This window comes from Strigops habroptila, chromosome 1 (genome assembly GCF_004027225.2).
Source record: "Strigops habroptila isolate Jane chromosome 1, bStrHab1.2.pri, whole genome shotgun sequence".
NCBI classification, from domain to species: Eukaryota; Metazoa; Chordata; class Aves; order Psittaciformes; family Psittacidae; genus Strigops; species Strigops habroptila.
The window spans coordinates 138,364,560-138,389,368 of NC_044277.2; the positions used below are offsets into that span (position 1 = coordinate 138,364,560).

General features: G+C 36.5%; 1 protein-coding gene across 4 annotated transcripts in view; it reads right to left on the reverse strand.

The window, feature by feature from the left end:
- The window catches only part of SLC4A7 (solute carrier family 4 member 7), an 89,580-nt gene that overhangs the window by 20,590 nt on the left and 44,181 nt on the right, over positions 1 to 24,809 (reverse strand). For 2 of the 4 annotated variants that reach the window (XM_030512303.1, XM_030512322.1), the window contains exons 3-12: positions 22,465 to 22,608; positions 20,996 to 21,131; positions 19,789 to 19,949; positions 17,914 to 18,102; positions 9,300 to 9,415; positions 7,757 to 7,914; positions 5,759 to 5,846; positions 4,677 to 4,823; positions 3,334 to 3,437; positions 1,622 to 1,796 (exon numbers count right to left, since the gene is read on the reverse strand). In XM_030512303.1, the coding sequence (XP_030368163.1) occupies positions 1,622 to 1,796; positions 3,334 to 3,437; positions 4,677 to 4,823; positions 5,759 to 5,846; positions 7,757 to 7,914; positions 9,300 to 9,415; positions 17,914 to 18,102; positions 19,789 to 19,949; positions 20,996 to 21,131; positions 22,465 to 22,608 (1,418 nt within the window). Of the gene's footprint in view, positions 1 to 1,621; positions 1,797 to 3,333; positions 3,438 to 4,676; positions 4,824 to 5,758; positions 5,847 to 7,756; positions 7,915 to 9,299; positions 9,416 to 14,790; positions 15,154 to 17,913; positions 18,103 to 19,788; positions 19,950 to 20,995; positions 21,132 to 22,464; positions 22,609 to 24,809 lie in introns of all 4 variants that reach the window. The other 2 variants (XM_030512329.1, XM_030512313.1) reach the window with 2 other exon arrangements.

A 24,809-nucleotide genomic window follows, 5' to 3' on the forward strand; every position in this document is an offset into this window, starting at 1 on the left:
TTAATTATGAAAAGTCATGGACTACAGATTAAAGGGTTCCTGGTGGAATTTTTCAGTGTTTGCTATTTTGCAATTACAAAACCCTAAGAAAACAGTATTTGTGCAAAGTTAAGCTCCAAATCAGGAAAGATCTAAAACTGGGCAAAATGGTTTGCTGTACCAGGGCTATTAAAAGTGAAAACATAATTCCTCTGCTAATTACATTAGGAAAAAAAAAATAATATCCATATAATCACAGTCTCTTATTCTACTACCTGTGAATTAGTGCTTTTGGTCAGTCAATGCATTAACCTTGGGGTTCTCGATCAGGGTGGCAGGGACAGGAGTACTGTGGAGGTGATGACCTCTGAGAATGTGAGGGAAGGTTTCAAAGACAAACTGTGTACCTTACAGTGTCAGCTACTGTGCTTGAACATGTGTGTGCAGTAACTAAATTTTATATTCAATGATGCACACCAAGTATCTGAAGGCAGGAACAAACCCGCAAACAATTCCAGATAGCTAAAAGAAAGAAGGTGTTTAAGAATCAAGCTTTAACAGGAACACATGTTCATAATTATACATGACGTACATTCAAAAGTTACATCAACATTTTGATAACCATTCCTACATTTACAGTGGCAAAAACAGCATACAGAAAAGATATAATTTATTTTGGCATTTGCTATCAGCTTGAACTGCTACAACAATAAACAAAAATCTGAGTCAACAGCACTACTTGAAAGAGACATAATAGTTAACTAGATTTTAATAATACAAGCTTAAAAAACTTGATCTAAGTATCAAGATGATTTTTATAGCACCATAAGCTTTATCAGAACCTTAAAATTTGTAAAGGACATATCTGAATACATCATTCCCTCCCCCATGAGGACAGAGCCTTGATTCTTCCTGATAGATTTAAAAACAGAAAATACACTTCAGACTAGTTAACTCACAAGTCAATAACACAAATACTAGGTTATTAACATTGGTGATTTTAAGTATTCTTTCCCTGCTCCAAAAACCAAAGTTATCTACTGCCCAACATTAACACTACCAAAATTTTGTAAGTGTATGGTTTATATTCAAGTCATTTACAATGAAGAGTATTTTCTGCTCATAAACCTTAGCCACTTTATAGTTAACAACATACCATTAGTGAAAGCATATGCATATCCTGTCCATTACTTAAATACACAATTGACTGCTACCCATACGCTGCAGGCATTATCATCCTCATAGGCCTACTACTCAAGGCCAGTGCATGTTCTTGGCTATCCACCTTGAGCCTCTGACTTTGCCTAAAGTAGGCCTAGTGGGATGGTGCACCTTTACTGCTATTCATTATTTTACGTAGCCAAAAAGAAGGCAATGCAAGCCTTTTCTCAATTCATGAAGCCATTCATCCAATAAGGCAGGATAAACATTTTTTACCTCCACTGTGCATCTTCTCCTGTTCACATGGGTTCCCCACATTTTCCACAGCAATTACCTTTTGGGGAAGATCTGCTTTGGGGCAGGCTAATCAAGTGCTGTGGGTAAATTCTTCAAATACAAGTATAAATAAATGAGACAAATGCACACAGTGACTTGCCTCTGAAGGTCTAAAAGCCTGGCCACTACCATTCTTTGTACTCACTATTCTGCCTTGTGTAGCTTCTCCCAGGAGCCCTCCAAAAGTGATTACAGGAGACATACAGGCACAGTATAGGAAAAGAATCGAGGCCAGGCACTGCAGGCTTAATGCATCCTTGAAGTCACTCAAGAAAAAAGGTGCTTTCCTTTGGATGTCAAGTATCAAACCACCAAAAAGCCTAAATAGGTGAGATGAAACTCGTCAAACTGTACACTAAAGGATTCTAGCTAGTTCAAAACTATGGGCTACACATGACTGCCAGTGCCTACTGCCAGCACAAATTAGCTATTTCATAATCCAGATTAAATCATAACAGTTTAAAATGTAAATGAGAATCTTATCTATTCCATTTCAGTAGTATTCTAAATATAATCAAACAGGTTATCCACATTTTTAAAAGCTGGCTAGGTATTTTTGTATATGGGCTAGATACTGAAAAAATATCTTTGCAAGTGATTTTACCTAATAATGCTTTAAGTCAAATCTGTCTCACAATATTCAAAACAAGGAACAGAAGAAATGTGCTAAACCTCAACCAAGGCCACCACATTGATACATTTCAGGACTACTACTCCAGTAAGCTGATTCAAATTCTCTACATGCATATGGTTAGGTCCATAAATAAATTTAGGTCTACTATTTTTAACAGTGTTTTCACCTGGAGTATAGAGATATGCTACAAATGGAAATACAAAACCAAACATATGTCAGTTCAACTAAGCAAACTATTAGCAAGAAATCAAAAAGCTTTTGTCAGTTTCAAAAAATTTACAAGACTCCGAAATATTAGGTATAATTTGCACCTACAAAAAAAAGATTTTATTTTTAATTATTAAAAAAAAAAATTTAATATTCCATTCCTAAGAAAAACAATAGTCTCATCTAACAATAATTCTGTGGGCAGAAATTAACCTCTCAGCTCCACATACTGTCTGCAGAACAGCAAAAGGTAAGTACAACAAGGCCAAAATGGTAAAAATCAACACAAATGTTGTAAAGTCCTTCTTGCAAAGGTATGAGAAAGATGCATTTCATTTGGAAGTTCATTATTTTGGGGATAACAGCATTGTGCATATTTTCCAGAATTTCTCAATTGATTTAATCTCTACTCTCATATGAGATATTAAGATTTAATCTTAACCTGGAATTTGCAATGTTTGACTTTTTTGGCAAGTATTACAGAACTAACAGAGAATAACAATGCAAGTCAACTGAAAGAAATTCCTTCAATTTTAGTTTAGATCTAGAACAAACCTGACCAAATCCAAAACATAACCAATACCAAAGTATTTTTTGCCCCTTTATATTCCTGGATGTTTCATTTCATATATGTTTAACAAAACAGATTTACATTGATTGAAATTTTTAGTACCTAGCCCAATACTGAAAATTGCATATTCCTGCTACAATTATGATAATTGCATGCTCTTGACAATTAAAATATAAAACCAAACTTCTAAAGTCAGTTAGTTAAATTAGGCAGCATCTTATATGAAATCCTTCGCAAATGTGTTGAGAAACATTGCCATAGGCTTGAAAATACTTTAAGTGGATTGGCATTTATAGGCAAGAATTCAACACTTGAAAAGGAAAAAGGATGCGCTCTGACAATTATACCATTTATTTTTTTATGTTCAAATGTCACCATTAAAAACTGTGAAGATTTATTACTTTGATTTCTTTATGGTAGCTAGTATTTAGGAAAGTGAACACACCTTCCAGTTCTCTCAAGTTCAGGTCCGGCATGATGGCCTTCTTCTTTGAGAGTCTCTCCTGTAGGAGTAGATCCATTTGGAAATTTAGGTGCCTTCCTTTTCTCCTGGGGGGGTAAAGGCGGGGGGGGGGGCGGGAGAGAAGAAGAAAAATCATACTTTCAGAGTGCCTTTACACTAAAAAAGTGTAATTCAAAGACAGTGTGCAGAGTCTCCATGCCTTCCAAACCTTTATCATGTTCCCAGCTTATGAGCAGTCCTCCATTTGCCAAATTCATCTTGAGTACAGACAACTAGAACTCTACAACACTCTCCAAAAGATCTTACTAGTACCTTGCACAACCATATTAACCTTCCCTCATTCTACAAGAAATATGTCCCTCAGACATGATGAAAACAAGGCTACCTTTTCAAAACACAGCAGAGGCTCAGCCATGATTGCCTAGAAATTTTTAGGTTTCTTTTCCCCCGCCTCAAACATTTCCAGAGCAAAAGCCTCTAGCTTCCAACGAAACTGACCTCACTTTATGACACAGTGTTTAGCTGAAGTATAAGAAGTCATTCCAGTATAATTAAGAAGTCATTCCCTTATTGAGCAAGCTGCTCATGAGCTCCTCATAAATTTCTCAGCCCAGCTTGCCTTGCAAAAAGCCCTGAGCCCTGCTTATTTTGGAAACTAGTTAAGTGGTAGCTTCAGGCTATTCATGAATAGACTGCACTACTGTCACCCATTCCGTTCCATTCCACCCACACCCCTAAGCCACCACTGGATTCAGCACCAACGTCAACCTTCTGAATCAAGAGCACTTTTGATGCTGGCAGCAGGAATTCCCCTCAGTTGTGAAGAGGGAGAAAGGGAAGAAATCAGAGTCCCTTTAAGTTCCAGCTTTGCCCTGGCTCTAATTCTGATCTTGTACCACGACTAAGCGATATGATCCTGTTTTTATCTAATTCATAAACATTCTGTGAACATTATATGCTAGCCAACACACATTAAAACATCTCAACGTTGTATGCAAATGAAAGTTTTTAGAAGAACTACAATATTCTTGCTCATCATTGTTAGATTAATAATAAAATTTATAGCATGAACTCAGGTACAATTTCTGACCAATTCTCCTAGATCTCATAGGAATTCATTTCAGTATCATGAAAGGAAACACAGTAAATACAATTTACTTAAAAGCATAGCAGGAAATAGATTAACACTTCCTTTTCGTTTCTCTGATTATTTTGGTTTTTACTTAAATGGACAATCCACTTCTTCCCAAATGTGGGGACTTTCCTGATGCTTTCGTAAAGTTGATATTCAGTACCCAATTTACGTGCATTTTTTTTAATGTTACCTGGGAAGGAACACTTTTTGGTGGCTCAATTCGTATAGATGGATCCCATTCTCCTGGAGGCAGGACTGTCACTTGGTCTAAAAATTCATCAATTCCTGACAACAAATCATTTCGGTCTTTCGCTTTATAGGCAACATCATGGAAAACCTACAAGAAGAAATTACCAAACAATGGTGGTGGTTTTATTTTTTAAAAGAGGATCTGATTACAAGGAACACTTCACTATTTTCTAAAAGGCATGAGAAATTTTTTAAAGGTCCTCAAAAGTTAGGCTTTTACTTTAGCTGCATACTTTTGCATTAAGAACTACCTAAAAAGTTAGAAAAGGCAACTAAAGCTTTTAATATTCAGTTCTCACACTCAACAAATACCATATTAAAAGTAGTTGCCCAACTGTAAAATGACCAATTTCTGGTTTAACATTTCAAAACTTTAAATCGTTCTAAAGAAATTTTAGAATTTCTGCTTGATAACCCTAATAATTATCAGCAATTCAGCAGGTGGCGCTCAATGGGAAGTCAGAATTAAAACATTCTAATTTTGCTCAGTAAGATAACATTAGTCTTTAAAAGTCTGAATTCCTCTGGGCTCTTCAAAACCACCCACCAGGGCTAAGCATATGACTTCAAATGCCTAGTAAAATTCTAATTTTAATTATTTGACCTCACTTTGATTTAAAAAATATCTGTGACGACTCAATCACATGCTTAAACTTACTGTCCAGAACAGCTACGCAGCTTGCTGTGTCCTTTTTGAAACACAAGAGATTCATATCAGGCTCGGTTCTATTTAATAGTTCTATTTCCTAATTTAATACAAATAGGAAATCTGTACACCAAAGCTACAATATTTTTTTCAGAAATACATTTAGGATTTCTTCAAGAAAGATAAGAGGAAAAGTTAATTTACCATTATCTAGTTCACTAACACAAGAAATAAATGAAAAACTGTAAACTTACTTAACCAGTTTGGGGAAGGTTTTTTTCTTTAACACGTCACTCCAGAATGTATTAATTAAAACAGCTGGTAAATACATTATTCTAGACTTCTTTAATTACAAGTGTTTAAAATATATCACTCACATCATCTGTCATAAGTGTTGCTATTGATCTTCCAATTTCATGGTACTGTGGAGCTTTTCCTGCTGGTCCCAGCAACAAAAACAAAAACCTGTGGAGAAAGGAATCAACGAGTACAGCTGACACAATTAAATATACTCCGAGGGTTCTTTCAAACTAATACTTAAAGAAAATTTAGTAGTGAAGTAAAAATCCTCTTCACCATTTCAGATATTAAAGACTGCTGCAAGACTAAGAAAAGATTTACCTCAAAGTCATTAACGGAAGGAATTCGAATCCTGAACCAAAATTACTCTAAAATCTTCCTAACTAAGCCTAATTCTTCAACTTCTTATAATGCCTTATACGTAGAAGAAATCCACAGGCTAAGCTCAATGGATATTTCCTCCAGGTTATAAGCCTTTCTGACGTTCCCACTGGCAAAGACCCCTTTAGTGAGGGCCCAGGAGCTTTATGACCTGCTCTAGCCTCTCTGATGATCGATCACCTCTTTCATGGGAGTTAAATCCCTCTCACTTGCTGTGACTGGGCACATTACACAACAGATGCACCGATATACTTCAAGCCACACGCTGGGCAGACTCATATAGGCATATCCTGGTCCTGTGTCAGTGGAAAGGAAGAGAGTCTGCATTTTGAATACCTAAGAAGGTAAAAGTGATGTTTTGGGAAGGGAATTCAATCTGTGTGTGTGTCACACCATATGTTAACAGTCTCCATTTCCAACCACAGTAACAGCCATCACACCACTGAACAGGATTAATATCTGTTAATTCAAAAGAATACAACTCAGTGAACCCCCATAATTCTTTTCACGACCTTCTTCCCGTACTCCATGAAAATGAAATTTCTAAGTACAATCAACATACTTTAAAAAAGTAGCACCTTCTTTCCCCGTGCAGTACAAAAAGCTCAATGTCATCTTTCCTTTGCAAGGTGACTACTCTACCTGAAGCTGAGAGTGCACCTTTAAAATCAAGTATGCTATTCCAAATCTGCAAGTCTAAACCATTCTGAAAAATTCAGGACAAGATAATTTTAGCTACATTAATACAATAATATGTATGCAGAAATTTTGGAACTTCCCAAGAAACATCATGAACAACTAGTCTCTGAAAATTCTCATGTCTATTTATAGAACACTGCCAAGATTATTTCTGCCTTTCAATAAGAGAGTATAAATTGAAACTTACAAAGACAAGCAAACACTTTGATAATTTTAAAATATTAAAAAGAAAACCACCAAAAAAAAAAAAAGTACAAATTTATGCCAAACACCACAGAACAGACCAATACATCAATGTGCACAGAAAATGAAGTGTCCTCTACAATGACTGACAAAACAACTTGCCATCTTTATCATGGGACCTGCATTTTGATGTTTGATGATCTGTGGTAAATTACCCACAGTATACTGTGAGACCCATGATACTGTGGGGATGAGGGTGGGTGCACCAGGAAGGATAGCACATTGCAGATTGAAAACCAATTCAATGTATTAGCTGCAGATTGGTTAACCCAGTGTTAGCCATGTAGATTTGAGCATATAATTGAAAAAACTAAGTTTTTCAACCACTGAGGTTATTGATATACAGAATATTTCCATACAATGAGCATAGCTTCAAATCAGACAGATTTTCAGACTATGTGGACTCTTTCCCACTGCCACTCTGTGTCATGCTGAAGGGATCTATAGTAATTTCATGCCCATCTTTAAAATGGCAACACAAGCTTGGAAAATTCATTGCTTTTACTCCAGGTCAGTTTCAACTTTTGCACTTACTTAAGACAGCATCATTATATATATTTAAAACATTCAGAGAATTTTATGGCAGATCTTAGTCCTTCAAATTTTGCAGTAAACGACTGGCATAATGCTAAACAAAAGTCTTCATTTCTTGAGCTTAATAGAGTATGTCTAAAAATGTACAACTTTTTGAGATCTTAAATGTTATTATCTTATTGTGTAAGTAAAGCCAGACTTTCTAAGCATTTATTTACCGTGTAGGAACTGGAACTTCTGTGAGACCTGAGAGAAGCACAGCTGGGGAGAGCCTCACAAAAGCAATAATAGGTCTTTCTAAAAAGTCTACTTCTCCCACTAACACATTTGACGCTTCTGCTCCTGCAGGAATTTTCCTCATGAAGTTCATATCAACCTATTCATACAAAGATGAAACAAGTGTTTATACCCTTACTTAAGTTTATCAATATTTACTAGACATTTATGCTACAAAGAAAAATAAAAAGGCAAATTAAGTATCCCACAGTACAGAAAAGACAAACATATGTAGAAAACGTCAGGCAGCCAACTAATAAACTAGTCTCTAAAAGTTAGAATTACTACTACCTACCATACTCTAGAAGACTCCAAACTGCATAACCACCTTTCTAACATTACTTATCATGACAAAAGTTCTGTGGTAAGACATAATAAAATCTATGCACAAAATTAACTAAGGAGAGTTCATGTAATTACACATGGTTTCTAGAATGCAAGTAGTTGTTTCACAGCTGCATATTTCAAATAGGTCATGATTTTGAAAAATAATTTGTATGTTTGTTTTCATCCATGAGGAATATGATGGCTGACAATATTAACATTCATTTCTGTAAGTAATTATAGAAGAGCATTAGAAAATGGTACAGCACATGAACTCTGCTCACACACAAACACACGCACCAGTTACATGGCTATCTAGAGAACTTACGGGTGGCCTCTTGAGTCCCACACCAAGTGTGCCACAACTACAGTGCCAGGAGGCTGACTCCTGCCCAACAGGAGACAAGGCAGGTGTACAGAAGGACAGGCCAAGCAAAAACATAAAAACTGTGACAGAGGAGCAGGAATACATGGCCCCTGCCGTGCTTAGATCTGAACTACAGTGTAAGTTAGCCTTCCTTAAACCAATTATTTTTTTTTCCTTAAACCAATTAATAATTAACCAATTTTCATAGTGTTTCACAGTACAAATGACACTAGAGATGGAAAGTACCCAGCAAAAATAAATTACGAAAGAAATACAAAGGATTTACAGTATGACACAAGATTTCCTTCAGAAAGTGGTATTATATACTCCTAATGATTAAGATGTACAATAATAACTTTCCTACAGCAAACTCATACAACATACAAAGCAAATCCTCTTTACAAAAAAAAAATCCCAGAAAGTCAGTCCTAGGAAAAATGTTACACCACCATCTATAATATTGTTTTTATAAGAGTCTTTATAGCAGATCTGAAAATACCTCCTTCTGCATGAGAAAGTACAGCATCTGCACTCTTGAAGTTACCCTAATACTGAAAAGATCACCAAAGGAAACAGAAAGTTCCATCCCACTGGGAGGACTTTCAAAACATTTGACACATTTAGCCTACACCATATTCTGGCACTTGTACATACAAGTTAGAGCTTAGTACATGTGTCTTGTGTACACTCCTACACATGCGTACTTTTATGTTTCTTAGTTGTAAATAAGAGGGAAGTTACAACCACATTTTTTGTTACACAGTTATTTTGTGCTAAACATTAAGGTTACTTACCTTACTAAAATCAACCGTGCTATTTTCTCTGCTTCCTCCTGCCCCGGTACCTTTAACATCTCCACTTTTCCCAGTGTCTAAATTTCCAGGTGCTGACTGTGGAGATGCTAACAGCCCTAAATTAAAACAAAGGGCGTAAGTTCAAAATGGTGTATGAAGTGAACCGAGTATGCGACACTACCAACACTCAATGTGGCAGCTTGCTTAAAGCAAATGTGCAAGTTATTCAGTAAGGGTGCCCTACATTAGTATAATAAATGCAACATTAACAAGTCACTTTGTTGTCAAAATAATGACATCATTAAAAAACATAAGTATTGCCCAAATGATGGCCATTTGCAGAACAGTCACCAGAAAACAAGAGCTATTTCAATTGCAGCAAAAATTAACAACTGTTGACATTTTAATAGTAACTGCTCTAGCAGTTAGCAGAAAGCATCTTCACTATATTTAGAAGTCCTCGAACACAAAAAGCAAACACCTCTGCTCTCTAGTCTGCTCTAATAGCAGTTATTTCCATTGTAAAAGCCCTGGCAAGCCACAGGCTACAAGTACAAGGAACAATACCCTGGTAGTTAACTAACTTGCACAAATAGACTGTGTACTACATGAAGGATAGACAGCTTGCAAACCATGATTCCCATCTATGGGCCAAAGCTCCAAGTATTGACCTGACCAGACGATACTATATGAAATGGTGTCTCTAACATATTAGCTGAAGAGGCACGTGCAATGAAGTTTTTAAACACACAGCTTCCTTTTAACACCTGCAAGACAAAACTGTTTTGTGTAGCTTGCATGCTATTAGCAACACTGAACTGCAGGTTCATAGAAGGGTGAAAAAGGCAAGTAACCCAGGTGTTCATACACCTGAATTCCATGTTGCACCATGGATATCGCTTCCCAACTACCATTTAAAAGCTGGTCTAGGCATGCATAACCAAGCCCAAATCCCATCTTTTGCACTACAGAGCTTTTAGTTGTTCAGTTTAACATGCACTAGAAGTGCATTTGGCCTTGCTTGTCTACACTAGACCTTTCAGATATGGTGATAAAAATCATGCTTTAACATGCTTTCAAAACCACATCAGACAAAGAGTGAAGTCTCAACATTGTATTACATGCAGAAATATTAGGCCAAGCATCACTCTAGTCAAGATAAAACTGAAGTCCTCATTGGCTACCTTTTAGTTACTGTTTTATCATGACTACTACTGCACAACTAATTGCATCTCTCCATGTTTATAATTTAGCAATTTGACAATTTTTAGCATTTCAAATGACAACTGAACTAACTTTATTTGATCCCCAAATTTAGTTCCAAAAACCTCAAAGAGCCATCATATCAAAAAACATGCAGGCCCAAGCCTTTACCATTAATTTTCATTCTTACAGTTCATAGGGATGTAAGTGGTGTGGGTAGCTTTTCCTGAAGCAAAAACCAAATGAAGTTAGTAAGCTGTAATTTCTTTGTGAATCCTAACATGCACAAGTAATTAGCTAACACTAAAAATACAACATTAGGTTAGCTAGGGAAAACAAAACCAAAACAGTCACATTCTACCCTTCTGCTCCAATATGTATGTGTTATTCACAAGAATGACTAACAGCAATCAACCACCTGCGAAATCAGCTGTTCAGAGCATTTAAGCGCATAAGAGTTGATGTTAAGATGTGTTTGTAGGACTAGAAATAGAACAGAAATATTAAGCAGCTGTTGCAGAAGAGCATAATATAAAAGTTTATACAAACTTTTTTCACATTTTTCCCCCCTTACATAACAATAAAGGCAACTGAAGATGTATACAACTGATGAAAGATGACAATAATGCATCATTTTGCCCTTTATACAATGCCCTGTGAGCAAGAGCAAGCAGAGACTAGAACAAAAAGTGGAGAGAAAACCAAAGAGGAGGATAGAGAATAAGGATTCTACACATTAGCATAAACTACTATATTTCAGTGATACCAATTCTTCCAAAAGGTTTGCCTTCAAAATTTCTCCAACCAGTCACAGTCAAGGTTCACAAGTTTTGGCACGAATACAGGAACACGTGTGTGATTCTAAACCACACGTAAATGGCTCCCCTCCTTCTGTTGGTCTTGCAGTTGGACAGACTGCTCTGCTCACATGGGAAGACTGCTAGGTTTTCAGACCTAATCAAGCATTTCCGCATGATACTGTGTTTCATTATGTATATCAATCAGTCTGATATTTATTATTACCTCTAATAGTGAAATACTTTTACTGAAATCTCTCACTAATAGAACAACTTCTTTCCTTCTCCTTTCCAGTTCAGTAGATACAAACTCAAAAGCTACTGCTAAAAGAAAGTCTACTTAGTAATTTTTCTAGACCAAAGACAGAGAAATTCATCTAGTCTTACCAAAGCTACCAGTGGGATCTTTAAAAATACACAGTTCTCTTATTGACGTTGTTAGTTGGGCAGATATACCACCTGCCTCCTTCAAAAGACAACAGTTGATCAAGTCTTGAGTAAGTTTGAATTAAAACACCCTAGGATCACTCAAGTTGAAGTACTGAAAACTACACCTTCACTAAAGGTCATGTGCGTTTTTTAGCCAACTACACTTAGTTTAATACTGTGATCATAAAAATCTAATGGACATTATCTACTGGAAAAAGAAAGCAAGAAGCATACAGACATTTGCCTCACATCTCTACTTCAGGTAAAAAGAAATATGTTGGGGAAATGAGTTCAACACCTAAGCATGACTATTCCAACATAATTATGTTTACACAGACAAAGTTGATGAAACACAAAACTTTCAAATACAAACTCACACTGTATTTGTATCTAAGGAAATAAAAATCAATTTTTAAAACTAAATTCCAATGCAAACTTAATGTGAAAAATATTAAAATTAGTCTTAGAATGCAAATATGTACATCTTTCTGAATTAGTACTTTCAGTAAGTTATTATTGTAAGAGCAAAGCTGTTCTAAATATTATTTTACTCAGTTTTAAAGTACATTTATCAGTGAACCAAAAGACCTCTTAAAACAGGATGCTTGCTGTTGTTCACAGACATTAAGAAAGCTTAATGATATTGGTGAATTGAGAGTGTTCACCTTTAGCTGTGACACAGCTCTCTCTTCCTGGCTCTACCTATGGAATTCATTATTCAACAGTTTCAAAGATGGGAAAACAAAAGCTGTTCTTCAACTGGTGACAAAAGAAAAACGATATTGTTAAAAGAATCCTTTTCCTGGTTGACCTGTTATGAACTGATGACTGGTTGATGCAAAGTGGTAAACTGAAAGCGTGTCCCTCCTCCCTCCTCTTACAGTAATTCACATTAAGTTCAGTAACCTTCCAGCTATTTATAAAGACCAAAAATAAAGTCTGAATAGCACAAGGTCAAAGATAAATGAATGCTACACAGAAGAAAACCACCTATTAGAAAATTAACACAGGTCCTAATGCCCACAGGAGGCAAACTCAACTCAGTTATACAGATGTGGAAAAAGTATCCAGGTTGCAATATTGTCAATTACTAGAGAGGGAATACAAACCATAACTTATAGTGGAATGCACCAATGGCTTGGGGAAGAGTGGCTGGAAAACTGCCCGGTGGAAAAGAAGGTGGGGGTGCTGACTGACAGCCGCTGAACATGAGCCAGCTTGTGCCCAGGCTGCCAACAAGGCCAACAGCATCCTGGCCTGTATCAGAAATAGTGTAGCCAGCAGGGCCAGGAAGTAATAATCAAGAGATTAGTCCAGTTGCAGCCCTGAAGTCATAGTCTGAGAATGTTTTCACAGGCAAGCCCACGGAAAATGTGTCTCTGTGTTCAGATGATTTCTTGAATTAAAAAAGGGGGGAAAAAACCCCAGAAAACAAAAACGTCTTTCCATCATTATTGTTGTTCATCTTTCTCTGGAAAGAATTTTATTTATGGATTAACTGGGAAATCACCCTGTCAGATTCTCCCTTTAGGAGAAACATAAAGGCACAAAAGCAATTTGAACATGACTTGGAGATTCTGGTAGAAAGCTCTATTAGTGATAACAGCATTGAGTATTTGATCTTCATTTGTTTGCCTTATCTTGGGTTCTAAACACCTTGGGTCTAGCATGCTGCCACTCCTGTCAGATGAGTAGAAAAGTAAGAACTGGATGACTGATTACAGCTGTTTTCCTCCTGGTTTTTTATTACCTTTGAAAGATCACCCATGAGAGAAAATGATCTTAGTGTGAATTCTCTTAATTTCCCATAAAGAAGTGAGAGAAACGAGTTTTCTGTTTGCTTTTCTGAATCTAAGTAAGGATGGACTCCTACTCCAACTCAAGATAACAGCCTACAACATAGCTTGCTCTTTTCTTCTCAGTGATTTGGTTGCAAAATGTGAAGAGAAATAACCACAGCCTTTTCTCTGACAGCATATTTTCACTGCTAGATGTAACAGTGTGCTCTTACTTGTTAAATAAGTGAGGAAGGAAACCAAGAAAAACACCCCACACCCCAAACCCTCCCCACACACAGGAGGAGCCTAAAAGCTAAAAGAAATGATCGTAAAACCATTACCTATCTAGAAAAATCCTGAAGTCTCCAAATAAGTGATAATTTTGCAAAAGTAAAGCAAATATAGCAGTATGCATGCAGAATGCACAAGTTAAATATTTACTAAAAACTATTAAAGAAACTGCCAGAACTATCCATCCCTTTTTTTTTAACTTATCTGTCCATCTACCTACCTTTTTACATGTAAAGAACAATAGCTTTGCAAGCCAACAAATCAATAAATTGCTGAGCTCTGACCTCCCAACCTACAATTATAAAGTTTTACCTACCTTTCCCTATTTTGCATACCTAACACAACAAAATAATAATCAAGTGCCAGATGCTAAAGCAGAGCACTAATGTATAGCTATCTGGAAACAGTTTCAGATGAGCTGAACCTGCCAGTTCCATCATAAACTGCCACTGTTTTAAAAGAACAAAGCAAAAAGAAAACTGCTTAAAGACTTCATGATACAAGAAGGTAGGAACATCACTGATAATTTTATCTTTCCTTATTCTTTTCACATTCATCTCTAATACTTCACTACATCTTCAGCTGTAGCTATCTCAGGATATCAAACACTGGTTTCAAATACTAACTCCACCACTGACAAAAAAAACCAACAAAGCAAAACCTGACATGGACTGTAGGTGAGTGAAAGGAAAAGGCCACCATTTTTGACATTTTGCTTATATGTTATATTTTAAAAACATTATTCCTTTTTAATTACACAAATGAAAGTTAATTAAAGAATTTATTTTATTTTTTGCTGGCTTTTGTTAAAAGCTAAAAAGTTAAAAATGCCAAACAAGGAAACAATCACAACCAAGAATAAATAAAACATGCAGGCAAAAGTAACAGTTATCATATTCCTTTGTGCCAAAGTTATGTGCCAAAAACATCGCAATGCAAGTGATCCAGATGCAGACAGCATCACACACGGACAGCTTAAATTGCAATAGTTGCCTGGTGTTTTGTCAGTATTTTCCTTTGTCTTCTTTTCATGGCTTTCCTGCACTTCTAAGTCCTCCTCAGGTGGGTGGATTATTACTGAAGGAATATCATCACTGGCAGGTGACACCAGCAATTCCTTGCCCTGCAGTGGACTTGGCTGGGCACTTGTGGTTGGCGGGTGGCTGCAGGTAGGACTGGAGGGTGGTGTGTTTTGAGGGGTAGTTATAGGGGTTGTACACCTTGAGGCTGACGGGGTTCCAGCTCTCGAAGAAGGAAGAAGGTAATTGAGAAGAACTGACAAACGGTTTTCTCCTCTCAGGGAAATATTTGAGGCAGAGAGACCTGTTCGCAAAGAGTGGCGGGAGGCTGAAAGGCCTTCCCCCGAGATAAAACAAATGAAACACCATGAGGCTTAGAACAGGGCTACACTAAAAAACAACACAGACACAAATATGCATTAACAATTTACATAGTAAATTGCAAGGTTTACGGGCAAAAAGTGTCATACTCATGCAAGTAAGATGAGAGAAAAAAGCAAATCTGATTTCACACAATAGGAAAGTAAGAAATTACTGATGAATACTAATTAGAATGGCAAAGATACCTGGGAGAGGATATTATCTTAAAGTCAGTAATATTTGTTAATATACCAAAAAAGAAAAAGAAAATTTTATCTCTTAAAACTGACTCTTATATTTTCCTGGAAGGATTTCTTATTCCACATTGCACAATAGCTACCTTTAATACCATCCAAAAATTATATTAAAAGAATCATTAGCAGCCAAAACGTTACAAGACCTCAGTTAACTGCCTCCATTATATACAAAGACTTATTAATTTTTAAAATTAAAATATTTCAAATTGAACATGATCAAACATTTCTAATCGTGTTAAATGCAACTGTCTTCCAATAAAAGTCTGGGTTTAACAGAAGTTTCCTAGTCAGCTGTAGTCTCAATAAATATTTTTGAAGAGGGCATGAGGAAATGCATTATCCCTTCTGCATTTCCTCTTGCTGTGACTTACCAAAGAGCCCACACTGCATAAAACCATGCTCCAAAATTCACTGTTACTTTTCTTGTCCTATCCACTTTCACTGTCCCACTAATTTCATATAAAGAGAAACTAGTCTTGTCATGTTGCCCTCAGAATTAAGTTTGTAATGGATTTCAGTTTCTTCATTAAGCAGGAAGAGAATGTTTATCCTTGTATCAGTACTTCCATTAGAAGGTTTAGCGATACCATTCCTCCCACAAAACCACAAACAGTTTTCCTGGGATGGCAGTCTCCTCAAGAAGAGTACTGATTACTTCTCCTACAATCCCTGAAATCAAAACCATGCTGTTTTCACGTACCACACCATCAAGCAAGGGAACAGCAAACTAGAACATTTAGTCTCACATTTATACTAGGCACTACAGAGACCAATACATTGAATACTCCTAGAATAATTTACAAGGAGGAGGCACGGAAAGTATGCCTGTCACATACAATTTCCCCCTCCCCAATAATGGAACAGTGGATCTTACAGATACAAACTTGATTTAACCTACGAACAAAAACCTCAAAGATCAACTATTAAAACTGCAGTGCAGTAAAGACAAGAGGACCAATAGAGCAAACTGATTGATTTTACCTATATGAATCACTACAGTAATAACTAGACTTCTGCAAGTATATCTGTGATGAATCATGAAATGAGATATCCTAACACACACACACGTAATAAGGGGCCTAAAAAGTATTATGCACATATGCAAACCAAACTGGTTTGGTTTACCAGTTTATTAGAGGGTAACCATAGGATTATAAAGAAAAAGTAAATCGGCATATGCTGGCAAAAAATTAATCATGTTATACTGGTTTCTTATTTGAGCATCTATCCCATATCTGTTGTGGGAACAGTATTAGGAATAAAACACACCGGAAAATGGAAGTGAAACACGAAAAGGAACTGACAAGCAAGAGACCTTGAATACAAAATTCTGAGCATTACAATTGGGGATACAGGTGTTCAAGGATGGGTAAAACCAAGTTTCTATGTGAAATTTTCATGTTTGCTGAACAAAACAGAGAAGTTGGAAGTTACAGAAGAAACTATGCTCTTATGTAAATTAGCTGTATTTTCATTCTAGGAAAAATAATTCTGAAACTACCATGGAAATATTTATGCTTGCATCATATATTCACTAGCTAACAAAGTATCAGCAAGCTCGGACATTTGCTGGAGCATACTCCAAGTAGCTATCGAACTGAGTGGTCCCAACAAGCACTTAAGTAAATGGAACATGTAAGCAATGAACCTCACCTTAAGGAGTGATTCATGAAATCTGTACTAAGTTTTCACCACACTAAAAAATTTCTGCTGAAATTGTATGTGCGTTAATGCACAGCAAAAAGAAAACAAAGGACAGAGATGGAAATAGCAGCCACAAGAAATACAAGAATAAAGTATGCTTTGCTGCAGTATATATTGCCACTTGAATTTTGCAACTGGATATCTAGAGTAAATAGTTTTATATTCCAGCATATTTTCAGGAACTGGTTGAATAAAAAATGTGGTACAGCCTATAAAAAACGTTGCAAATAGCTTTCTAGGTTTTGGATTCCTCCCTTCCCCATTAGATCCTTCTCTACAATACAAGGTAAAAATCTCCACCATTAGCACAGTGAACTTTTTCTAGTCATATTAACATAACACTGGATTAAAACACAGTAATTGTCAGCATCACTGAACTCATGACATGACAACAAATCTCTAGTATTAAGACTGAATAAGCAAGTAGAATCCATCTGATAAACATAAAGCTATGCCATGATGCCGAAATACCTTAAACATCACACATTTTACTCAAGCATATCCTAAAAAACATTAGGACCAATGTAGGTCTATTCCTATACCTCAAAACACTAACGCATGCTATGTATACAGGCAGGAGTAGAATGTTTGAGTAGATTAAAAAAATATACAGAAACATCAACTACAGCTACACATAGCACACACTGTTATCATTAGTTCTTTGCTTATCAAGAAGGAAACACTTATCTGCTATTACCAGCTGAGTTTTCCTTCATCTCCCAGTGAGAACACTATTTAACACGTTAGAACAAACTGGATGCTACAACTTCTCTCACCATTTCGTTCAAGCAAGTGAGGGTCAGAATGTTTCTTGCCTATATCTGCAAAAGACCGAACCAGGGGAATCCGATTGCTGAACTTTTTCTCATTCTGATGATGGTGCCTCTTCAGAAGAGCCTGTCTCACATTCTCCCTTATGGATTCATCCAACTGGCCAGAAGCAATCATGTTGTCTAAAACCATATCTGTATGACAACAACAAAACAGCAAATTATATACATTGCTATCAAATCACTCCTTTACCACACTCAAGCAGTTGCACCAAACAATAATTAAGAAAAAGGAATCTTTTTTTTTTTTTTTTAAAGAAAAAAAGTATTTTCTTTACCAAAGTCATCTTCAAGAATCCACAGGAAATTTTCAAAGATGTCAATAACCAACCAAAAGCGCGAATAAGGAAAGCACAACATGCAAATCTTAAAATGATGCCAGTAGCATAATTTTAAGAAATGTTTGTTACTTAATATTTTACAGTCCATTGTCATTTACTTCAACTTTCAACAGTGACTCCTTTTCCAAAAAATGCATCTATGTATTAAACAACTCTCCACTAGAAAATGAACACACAGAGACATGGAGAACAGACTCAAGACAATCCTAACCTGGTGTTTCCTGTTTTGAAAGTATACAACTATATAGAACTGAAAGTTATTACAAAATAAGATGAATTGCCTGCCTCCTCCATCATCTTCAGATGCCTTAAGTTCCTGAAGCTCCCTACCAACATTATGGGATTTGCACGCTTTAAAGGAATGGTGAAACAAAAGCTACTTTCATCATCTAAAACTAACTAATCAGCTGTCAAAACAACATCAAGCTTCAAAAGGGCATCTCAGCAGTATGCTCACACCAGGAAAGCAAGCCTGTGTGTTTGGGAAAATCTATGGTGTGACTTCTTAGCTGCATTTTTCATTATTGTTTTTATTAATTTAAAAACTAATTGAATTAAAAGTAAATTATAAACCAAAACATTATTTTTTAAAAACATGTATTGAACACTCTTGCTCACTAAAGTCAGGAAAATAGGAAGGGAATACAAATATCCTGAGTGAATTTCAAAGACTTCAAAATAAAACAAGAAAACATTTCAAGCACTGCCAAAGTTTTCAAAGCCAAAACACCTTGTCCTTCACATACATGTTTGTCAGCCCTAAGCCTAGTGTGATTCCTGAGAAGGCATTCCACTGTGTGGTACCTGTAGCAAGAGATACCATGAAAATTACGAAAAAACTAGTTTAAAGGCCTGCAGGCTAAGCAGATTATACTTGTATCTATGTCAATTTTATATTTTTATATATATATATATATATATATATGAAAAAAGTATTCAAAGCTGATTTTGCAGTATCCAGAATGAGCATGTGATGATTAGTGAGGACACTCAACATAGTAGGTCAAACAACACATACAGAATTTATTTCTGCTCGCTTCTTATAAAGGTGGAAAAAACCCCAAAACCCAGATGTGCAAGTCCACTGCACTAATGGCATCAAGTTAACATCAGCCAAACTATTAATAATTAGGGTATTAAAGTGCACAAATGAGTCCTAAAACACTCTAGCACATATCTACACTTCATCTGTAGAAATAAAGACAAAAAACACATTCAGGAAGTAGAAAATAAAGAGAAATTCTGGGCCTCATCCCAAAATATGTAATAAAGGAGGTCCTACTCATCCAGTGTAGTTCCCTGTAAGTAAGATTTGTAGGACCAGCTCTTCAGAACCAGATGAAGAAAACTGCAATAAGCATGCACAGATTTCTTTCTTCAATGTAGGATTTTCAAGAACATATAAAGACACCATAAAAACATCTCAAGTTCTAGACTGAAATTTAGGAATAAAATAATTTGTAAAAAGTATTGCTGCAACCTGCTATCTCATCTAATGTGCTTGCTCTCATGTCCAACATGACCGTCCCATTAAGAATACAGCTTCGCAGTTCAAAGAGACTGTGCAGAGACAGAGTTGCTACATAAGGCTTGCTCCATCGATCACCACCATCTTCAACATCCTCTTCAAATTTCAGCCACCTGAAATGCATACACATATTCGTATTTCTCCTGGAAGACACACAATTTGGCAAGCAATCCCATTGTTCCCTGTGGGTCTGTATAACATGGAGCAGAAAATCCCATCAGCTCCTACCAGCTTTCATTTTTTAAGACAACCCAACTGACTGACAGTCACAGTATTTTATCAGGCTTTTTAACCACACTCAACTGTTTCAGGTTTTGCCCATTTTGTTTCTTTTGGTTTGAACAATACCTGTCTACTCACAAGTTCCTGTGAACAGTGTGGGCTTGGGCCTTGTTACTTGATTTGCATATCTCAATTTCTTTGGTATTTTAGGATTTTAGGAAAGCTGTCTGAGACAACACTACATACCATGTTTAAGCCTCCGAGGGTGCTACATCAGACATTTAAGAGCTAGATAATATTAATATGTGTAACTATAAATTGATACTGTTTATGACTCACAGGCATTATATAAATTGAACTTCTGCAAAAGTTAGCATGCAATACAGTAACGAGAAGTACTGAATGCAGAAGAATTTATTACAACAAGCATCTACAACAATGTAGAAGGAAGCAACTTAACCAAAGGGGGCCAAAAATAATTGTGGCTGTAACGTTCATGCATGCAATCTGCAAAAGATTAACCTAATACTATCCAAGAAGAATGTATGGAAACACCCAATTTTCTTCATGTTTGAGTGAAAAAAAATTACATTAATATATCAGCAATAATACAGCAAAGAGATTTCTGAGATTGCAGATACTGTGCTCCATGGCTGAACACCTGTATTTATACCTAAACACAGCTGTACCTTTCACAATGCTTGGTATGATCAGTTTCAGGAAAGTCAATACAGAACCAGTAAAACTGAGGGTCTCCTGGGAAACCACACTGATCCTTCCAGAGTTGGAGAACAAGAACGATAGTTTTGTTCTGCTAAGCACAAATTGAGTGAACAACTCCTATAGTTCATGAAAATTCTAACCTTGACCTGGTTTGCAGTTCTTTTAATAAAAATCACTAAAAGATATGCTTTGAAACAATCTACTTCTAGCATACCTCGCCGTTTCTTTCCATTCATATTCTTCTCCATCCCTGAAGCAAAGTTCATCCATTTCAGTGAAGAGATCATGGGGAATGTGTTCATCATCATCTTCAGTACCCAAGATAAACTGCACTCGCTGGGATGGCGTGTCTTGAAGAAAAGGAGAAACTGAATAGTTACATGAATTCATACTCCTGTGATGCAAGAAACACCATGTAACAGTTAAATCTCCTGCTCTCAGTTAGAAATATGTAGTGTGATAGTCTGTTCAAGAGAGAAGAGGAACAAAATAAACATGGACATTTCTTCAAAAGGAGGCCCTTTCAAAATTTTTCATTGTTTCTGAAAACAAAACATCTGGAAAATTATGTTTATGTAACACAAGTACTTTTACATTTTCTATAGATTAACAATATGACAATAAACATCAACAGCAAGATTGGTTAAAAGGGAAAAATTAATATACTGAAGGGCTAGAAACCTTGTTTTCACTTTGAGAACAGAATAAATGATACCACTAACTAAAGGGGGGGGGAGTGGGATTTAATTCTTAAAGTGAATCAACAAGAAATGAGTTCTTCAATGCAAACAACATTCATTATCAATTAAGATCTACAGCTGGTTGTTTCTACAAACATAAGATCAAATGACAATAATTTGTATTTGGGAGGGGAAGTTTTGAAGATGGACAAAACTAAGAAATGCAGGAGAATGGTGAAAGGACACCTGTCAAAGCATTTCGATTTGAAAACTCCTTAGTTTCAGGGTAACCAACCCCATGTAGAACATGGCTTTAGTCATAGGAAAGTGACAGTGAACAGCATGGTGTCCACATGTGAAGGACATTTGGTGTTCCACATTTGGTGAAACATTGCACCCCAACTTTCCCATTCTTTACAGTCTAGGATTAAAAGTGGGTTTGAGGTCTTGAAGAAAAACTGCTAAGAGCACTGCCAAATAATTTCATTTCAGAGAATGATACGATAAAATTGTCATCTCTTGAGGATAAAGGGTGTACTGGGGGGGCGGTGTCTAAAACTAAAACTTAGGAGACAGGACAATAGGGCTGAAATAAATATTTTAATGGATCATTGATCAAATTACTATGGCAAATGCTGCTTTGCAGCTATATTCATACTTTCAAAAATCTTGAGTGACAGAGGAAGAATAATACATGACTACATAATCTGAATAAAGGTGTCTAATTTAAACACATTTTTATGCTACAGGCAAGTACTATGAAGTTCCAGTCTAATCTAATCAGTGCAGGCTGCTGAACGTTCAAGAAGACAGCTGGATCAAGTCCAAAGCTTATGAATTAGATACAACACAACCATAAAATCCTTGCCTGATTGTACACAGAAGGAGAATTTATTAGTGAGAATAAAAGAAACAGCACAAAACAGACACCATTTAAGCGCAGAGTAACGATTACAAGATGATTTTCAAAAGACACAAAGAACTGACACACGAGATTTTTTACCATATGATGGAGATTCTCGGCCATCCTCTCTGTCAGTTTCTTTTTCTTTTTTTCTTTTGTGATGCCTGTGCCCACGATGTCTGTGCCGCCGACGGCCCTGCTTTCCAAATGGGACATGAACTCCAATATACACAGCTCTGTGGCCTTTTCAAGAAAGTTTAAAAGGAAACGATTAAACAAAAAATGACCTCCTGCCAAAATTCAGTGTCTCAGTCAAAAAGACAAGGAGTTTGCCAAAAAGAAACCCAAAAGCACTTGGCAAAACCACCTTTAGTGAACCAATATTATAATTTCCTTTCTGTCCTTCCCTGGTGCCAAGGAATGAGTGCTATACTCACTCCCCAATAAACTGAATAAAAACATGGCCCAATTTAAGAACTCAGTTGTGAAACCAGTAATGTAGAAACATGAGCTTGACCTGTAACACTGAAAGAAGCTACTTGATAAACACCAGGACAAGGCAGAGAAATCCCTCCTATTTGAAGGGATTCATACCAGGATAGTCCTTACAATGGCAAGACGTAATCTCCTTGTTCAATTTACGAACTTCATTAAGAAATTACCCATTATTTAGAGTCTGCAAGTTCTCTCTGCTAGAATGAACTGCCAGTGTTTCTTCAAGTAGCATAGGACACAGCTAGGTGAACCTGATGTTGAACTCTACCATTATAGTATCAGTTTAGGAGCATAAAAAGAACTTGTACTTGGAAACATACGCCAAAACATCAAATCACTTACAGAGAAGGTCAGGTGTGTGAGGGGGGTTTCTATTCTAGAATTTTTTAATAAATTTAGGGAGCACATCTCAAATTAATATATATTACTACTTAAAATGTGTACTTTGAACATCTTGGTTTTTCTTTGACCTTTCACATTAAGGCAATACTAGCATCAACAACTTGGTAAAAGAAATCAATCAGCAGGCTGTTATGAACGTATTACTACCATGTTTCCTGTAATGGAGTTAGCGTATACAATAACCTTTTCAATTCCTTTTTAAACAAACAAACTCAGGAAGAGACATATTAACTATAAGCCTGGAGTTAACGCTAAATACTTTGTTTCATACTGTAGAAGAGTTATTACAGAAAACTGACATTAAAAAAAGAGGAAAAGGAAGTGGGTTTCCAGCTCTTAGAGAGATGCAAATTCAGCAGATTTATAGAAGACACGCAAGCCTCAGGACTTGTGACTGTACACCACATCCATGCACGCACATACACTAGATTAAGGACACTGAAAAATTCTGCTGATTACAGAGCCTTAAAGAAATAAGAAGTAGTAGTATGTCAGACTTGTTTTCCAAGAAAACAATCTTTAAACCCCAAAAGATACATGAAACTTTCATAAAGCAAACATCAGTAATAATCATAGAATCACCAAATAGTTTGGGTTGGAAGAGACAGACCTTCAAAGGTTGTCTAGTCCAACCCCCCTGCAATGACCAGGGACATCTCCAACTAGATCAGGTTGCTCAGAACCACATCCAGCCTGGCCTTGAATGTCTCCAGGGATGGTGCATCCACCACCTCTCTGGGTACCTGTTCCAGTATTTTACCACCCTCGTTGTAAAAAATTTCTTCCTCTTTCAGTTTAAAACCATCACCCCTTGTTCTGTCACAACAGGCCTTGCTAAAAAGTCTCTCCCCACCTTCAAGTGGGGCTCCTTTTAAGTATTAAATGGCCGCAATAAGCTCTCCCCAGAGTCTCCTCCAGGCTGAACAACCCCAACTCTTTCAGCCTTTCTTCATAGGAGAGGTGTTCCATCCCTCTGATCAATTTTGTAGCCCTTCTCTGGACCATCATAACGCATGAGTAAGTTCAACTCTTACTTCATTACTCTACTTGATGAGTAATGAAGTAATCTCATTAATTTGGTCAAGATTCCTTTTCAAATTACAAACAGCTGATTCTTGACAGAATTCCAACTAGTTTTTAATTAGAGTTGACTGATTGGCACTATGACCAAATTTGAAATTAGGTATATTAAAAGCTATTTTTTTCCATCTAAGAGCGGAAAATAGATTAATTTGCTGAAGCATTCATCAGTCCTATTTATAGACAAAGACTTTTCTTTTGCGAGATTCTTCTGACAAGAACACTCAGCCCCTGCCAATGCAGCCTGACCTCCACCCTCCACAACTACTACGCACAATGCAATTCCCAGAAAAGCAGTGCAAATGTGACACCTAAACATAAATCAGTGCACTTGATACATAAGATGACTAGGTGGCACCATTAACAATGGTCACGTTACTGATGCCATCATGATAAAATAATCTTATATACAGGGAAAGCAAAAGCACTAGGTTCAAAAATCACTGCATTACTCACCACATCCCACT